The sequence below is a fragment of the Alligator sinensis genome, unplaced genomic scaffold (assembly GCF_000455745.1).
Source record: "Alligator sinensis unplaced genomic scaffold, ASM45574v1 scaffold687_1, whole genome shotgun sequence".
NCBI lineage: Eukaryota > Metazoa > Chordata > Crocodylia > Alligatoridae > Alligator > Alligator sinensis.
In genome coordinates this window covers 702852-708793 of record NW_005842662.1, presented here as the reverse complement: position 1 = coordinate 708793, position 5942 = coordinate 702852, and the positions used below count along the sequence as shown (strand labels likewise).

The window sequence follows — 5942 nt, the reverse complement described above, 5'->3', positions numbered from 1 at the left end:
AGGAAGAACTTCTTCACAGTTAGAGTGGCCAAGGTCTGGAACGGGCTCCCAAGGGAGGTGGTGCTCTCCCCTACCCTGGGGGTCTTCAAGAGGAGGTTAGATAGGCACCTGGCTGGGGTTATTTGAACCCAGCACACTTTCCTGCCTATGCAGGGGGTCGGACTCGATGATCTATTGAGGTCCCTTCTGACCCTAACATCTATGAATCTATGAATCTATGGGCCTAGGTCTTAGGGCAAGAATTTGTTTGATGTTGGGAGCAAGGTGATGATGCTGTATCCAGGGAGCCATGGGCAGCTCTGCCTGTCTTTTTGTACATTATTTCCTGGGAATAAAAGCCAATCCACTCCTTTATTGCCAACCAAATAACTAGTCACAGGCTAATTGTTCAGGCCGCTCTATCTGGGGAGATGGTCATCAGAAGACCAATGTCTCCCCCATTGCCAAATTGCAGTCCACCTCTCTGGCCTGTTCTGGTCAGGAAGATGAAGACTCAATGCTGTCCCAATAGATCCTGGGTTTGCAAGAGAAGAGGGAGGCAGCAATAACACACTAACCTTCCTGTCTTCCCATCATCCTGGCATTAGCATTAAATCATAAACACCAGGAAGACTTTAGAGGTGAAACAACCCAACATTTTGTTCCTAATTTTTACATACCGATTTCAGGCTATGATCTTAACTCAGTCTTGGAGGTTAGTGCTAGGCCTTTTTTTTTTTGGCTTAGATAATTTTCAATCTCTCTCTACCTTTAGCTCTCTCTGACTTTAACAATTAAAATGTATGTCATCGGTTGAGACCCTCAACCAACATAGCTACACTGGCAGACATAGCCCAAGAGATGACCTACGGTGAAGGGGCAGAGAGGAGGTCAGAGAAAAGCAATGAGAATGGAGAGGGGAAAGGTGGGAGATAAAGACCCAGATACTGGACCTTCACCAAGGACTGCAGATACCGAACCTTCATCAAGGACTGCTCAGTCCACCTGGGACTACAGGAAAGCATAAAGGTAGATTTATAGTACATTTATGGCTCTCTGGCCCTAGGGGATGATCAGGTCCCTGAAGACTGCCCTAGTGAACATAAGAGTAATTTCAGCAGCCACAGATTTCCCAGTTATTGTCTTTGCTTCCTACACTGATAGCTAGGAGGTTGGCTTGGGAGCAACCACGAGAGGTGTGGGTCATGGGGACTTCCATGGGCTGAATCCACTCATGCTAAACCTGTTTGACATCAACGGGGCAGAGCTCAGACCAGCTGGACCCCACTCCAGGAACTGGGCCTAGGTGATGATGCTCTTTCCAGGGAGCCATGGGCAGCTCTGCCTGTCTTTCTGTACATTTGTTTCCTGGGAATAAAAGCCAACCCACTCCTTTGTTGCCAACCAAATAACTAGTCACAGGCTAATTGTTCAGGCTGCTCTATCTGGGGAGATGGCCCTCTCAGACTCATCCTTGCTCAAGGTCATCACGAGACCAATGTCTCCCCCATTGCCAAATTGCAGTCCATCTCTCTGGCCTGCTCTGGTCAGGAGGATGAAGGCCCCATGGGGTCACAATAGATCCTGGGGTTGCAAGAGATGATGGAGGCAGCAGCTGAACTGGTCCAAATTAAATCCCATTAATGATGTGTCCACACAGGAGTTTACACCCGTTCAGCCAAATGGCTGTTACAGCCAATGTACCTCTGGGTTCGCTCAGGGCCTTTATTTCAACAAAGCGCTCTACCAGGGAATGACAACACAGACAGAGCTTGTTAGGAGACGGCAAATTTAGGTCACCTTGAGTAACAATTACCGTGCATGTTGTGCTTTTTGCATCTGAGCTTCCCTCTCGCAGGGTTACTGTAACAAGGGAACTCATGCCGTGTGGGCAGCTGACGGAGCTCGCCTAGGGCTGTTTGTGCCTCACCACATGAAGGGTTTGGTGGTCATAATGAAACAGCTCGGTTGCCACAAGCAAGCAGAACTTTTTGTAACTAAATGAGAAACGCTTCCTTCTAGTCACATCAGAAACTGGGTTTTACTGGTTTTACTGGGGACCCCAGTAACCTGGGGAGAAGAAAAATATCCCCAGCCTAAATAGGCATGACTTGGTGGGGGTCATGTGAACCAACTTGAGATACTCCAATTTGGCAATGGGCTGCATGGCAGAGCTTTGGCTAACAGGATCACGAGAAGTCAAAAATAGACACAGGGTTTGTCTGGATGAGCAATTTCCACCCGTCTAACTGAAGGTGTGAATTGAAGATGGTGCACTTGTGAACCACTCTGGTCCCTCGCTTGGTTTTAGGGTGGCTTTTGGGGTTTACCTTCAGTCAGTTGGGAGTAAGGTTAATCGCGCCGTTCTTGAACTTCTCCCAGGGGCTCTCGTTGGTTTAAAACCAGATTTACATTAATAGAGTCATAGAAAAGTGGGGCTGGAAGGGACCTCCAGAGCTCGTCTAGTCCAGCCCCCTGCTTGTGGCAGGATCATCCCTATCCAAACAATCCCCATACAAATGATTGTCTAGCCTATTCCTAAAACAACACAGGCAACCCTGTCACAGAACCGCAAGGCACACAACCGTAAGCTGCCACCGGGAAAGCAGGAGGCCAATGGTGGCCAATGTCCTGCTGCTGCAAGGGGTAAAATAGGCTCAAGAGATCCAAGGAAGAGGACCATGTCCCCTGCTCTAGAGCAAGGCAATAAAACCCCATAGTCCATACCAATCTGACCATAGGGTCGAATTCTTTCCTGACTCTAAATCGAGTGATCATTTTGATTCTCAGTAGAGGGCCAAGATCCTCCAGCCAGGAATACTTGGGTTTTAGTTGCAGCAGGAGCACTGGTGACCCAGTCAAAATGCCTAGCCTTGACTGCCGCCAACACCCAATAATGCTTCTGAGCAAAAATCCCTTAGAGGAGGCAGGAAAATTCCCTCCCAGCCCCGTGTAGCAACCGGCCAAGCCTCCAAGGAGGGTCAGTTCACAACTTCCCGAGGCGTCTATGCCACTTCTAACAGCGATGAATATTTTCCTGATGTCCAATTTAAATCTACTCGGCTGCAGCACAAGCCTTCGTTCTGTGTCCTGCTCTCTGCAGCTAGAGAGAAAAACTGATCTCCCTCATCTTTGTGGCAGTCCTGAAGATATTTGAAGACCGGTATCAGAAAAGGTTCTTCAGTGTCTTTTCCGAAAGATGAAGGTGCCTATTTCCTTCAGCCTCTAATCGTCTGATTTGCCGTGTCCTGATACACTCTGTCTATGTTGTCAATCCCTGCTAGAGCGCTTGGTTGAAATAAAGGCCCTGAGCAAACCCAGAGGTACATCGGCTGTAACAGCCATTTGGTTGAACTGATGTAAACTCCTGTGTGGACACACCGTTAATGGGATTTAACTTGGAGCAATTCAGCTGCTGCCTCCATCGTCTCTTGCAACCCCAGGATCTATTGTGACCCCATGGGGCCTTCATCCTCCTGACTAGAGCAGACCAGAGAGATGGACTGCAATTTGGCAATGGGGGAGACAGTGGTCTCCTGATGACCTTCAGCCAGGATAAAAGCCCTTTATCATTTTTGTCACCCACCTCTGGACCCTCTCTGACTTCTGCACACCCTTTTTAAAATGTGGAACCCAAAACTGCATGCAATACTTTATACAAGGTGTAACCAGTGGTGAGTAGAGACACATTATCACCTCCTGTTTCTTGCACCTAGTGCTCCTATTGATCCAGCCCAAAACTTCTTTCACCTTTTGCATGGCTGCATCACACTGAAGACATATATTGTCCTGAGTCAACAGGGGATCAAAGGGCTAGAGCCACGGCTGGTGACAAGTGAAGTAACTCATTGCTACTGTGCAGTAGTGTCTTGTGTAGACATGCCCAATATGTAACAACTCTTGCTTACCAGATTCTTTCCAGACTCCATCCTTGAGTGAAGATGCTTCATCAATAAATGAAACCAATTTAGTGAAGGATGGAAATGAGGAATGGTGCTTAAGATAAAACCAGAGGCATGGTAGATGAATACGGTGGGATCAGGTATGAAGGTTGCACTCATCTGAATGTGCTGCTGCCCCACCGCTGGTTCCAGAAGTCCCATGAGGATGCAGACATATGACGCAGTTACTAGGGAGTCATTTATACTGGTTCCTAATCTGTCATAGATTGGAGTGGATTCAAGATCAAGCTGGCAGCCTGCAGTAGATGCTATTACAGGCACCTGGCCAGTATGTGGCATGACAGCCAGTTTGCATTGAGCAAAGAACTCCCCCAGGAGGAAATTGGTTCGGGGAGTGGACAGATAACACACAGAAGTGCAGTTACTACATGTGATTGACTCTGTAACAGGGCTTTGCAATATGTGTCCAGCCCTTTTACCATGCAATAAAGTCAATGTACTCTATTGAGAGTGTGAAATCTGGGGTCAGGGTGTAAGGGAAGGTTGCCCCATGATCAGATTGGTACAGATTGTGGGGTTTTTTGCCTTAGTCCATAGTAGGAGGGGTAGCCCTCTCCCTTGGATCTCTCAAGGGCATTTTAATAACCCTTGCTGCAGCAGGACATGGACTGCCCTCATCCCCTGGCTTTACCTGTGGCAGGTTTGGGTACTCATGGTATCTCTGGGCAATGTGACTTGTAGTCATATGATAGGATTGATTGTCTACCTTCAGGAATCGGTTAGACAAGGACTTTAAGGGACAGTTTGGATAAGGATGATCCTTCCTCAGGCAGGGGGCTGGACTAGATGACCTGGGGAGGTCCCCTAGCCCTACTTTTCTGTGACCCTATGAATCTATGGGGGGGGGGGGTAGCATCTAGAGATACATCCCACAGCTCCCAATCTGTAAGCAGATCTACATGACCCTTGAAACCATGCTTTAACTGCAGGATCAGGACACACAAGTGCAACTGCAGGCTTAGGGGAAAGGTCATCTCCTGAAATAAGCATCACACCAATAAAATACTCAGAAATCAAAGACTTTGGGAGGGAGAGTTTGGTGCTTGTTGTTAGCCAACATGCAGGAAAAAGAGCCCCTTTATCCAGAATATACTTCCAAATCCTGTTAGCCGTTCATCTTGCAATCGCAGGTGTATATATTGGCAATACAAACTACAGTGATTCATTCTATTGCCATGAAAACACTAGTTTTAACGAGTAAGGAAAGGTGACCAAACTGGTGAATTTTTCCATGTCTTTATTCAGTAGATAAGTTATAGAATTAGTAGAATAAATACAAATACATTTTCATTCCCTGAGCATTTAAAGGACCATAAATATAGGCATATAAATAGATCATATAAATATAAATGTAAACACGTAACTGGACTTTGTTCCAATTCTCCTCCCTCTCCTCTGGGGTAAGTGACTTCAGTGAAATCATTGGGGTTACAGTGGGGTAAAAACAGTGAGAGATCAGAGGCAGGCCCAATGTCTGCAAATAGAGAGTTTTGCTGGTATAGACCGTGCCCAGAATTATTATACCAGCAAAACCCCCAGCAGAGGTAAACCCACATAGCAATGCTTTAGGGAGATCTAGCTAATTTTGATGGCTGAAATGGATAAATTATACTATGAAAAAGAAACCCGAAGGTCTTTGCAGGTCGGTGCCTCTGCAGAACAAGCCCCTTGCTCTGAGTCCACAAGCACTACCACAGTGCAAACATGAATGAATAATGGCAATAATTATCAGCACTCCAAGAATTTCTCCCAAATTTTGAACTGAAAATTAAGGTCGAGCCCCACTGGGATCTGGCATTTGGGCTCCAAGCTAAGTAATCACAGGAATTTGGTACATGCACTGTATGCTACACTGGGTAGTTCTTGCTTTAATCTGCCTGGTCCTGTTAAGATTGGTATTGGACAAGTGGCCGGGCACAGGTGCATCCCACAGTGACCAGCTTCTTCTCCAGCCGATAGGAGTTTGAGCACTCTCCTTGCTCCCGTCGAAGGACGCGGATC

General features: G+C 46.9%; 1 protein-coding gene across 1 annotated transcript in view; it reads right to left on the bottom strand.

The window, feature by feature from the left end:
• Nucleotides 1-5827: 5827 nt before the first annotated feature.
• The window catches only part of LOC102381500 (interleukin-17F), a 3064-nt gene continuing 2949 nt past the window's right edge, over nt 5828-5942 (bottom strand). The window contains exon 4 of the mRNA XM_006033818.1: nt 5828-5942. Coding sequence (XP_006033880.1) covers nt 5828-5942 — 115 coding nt within the window.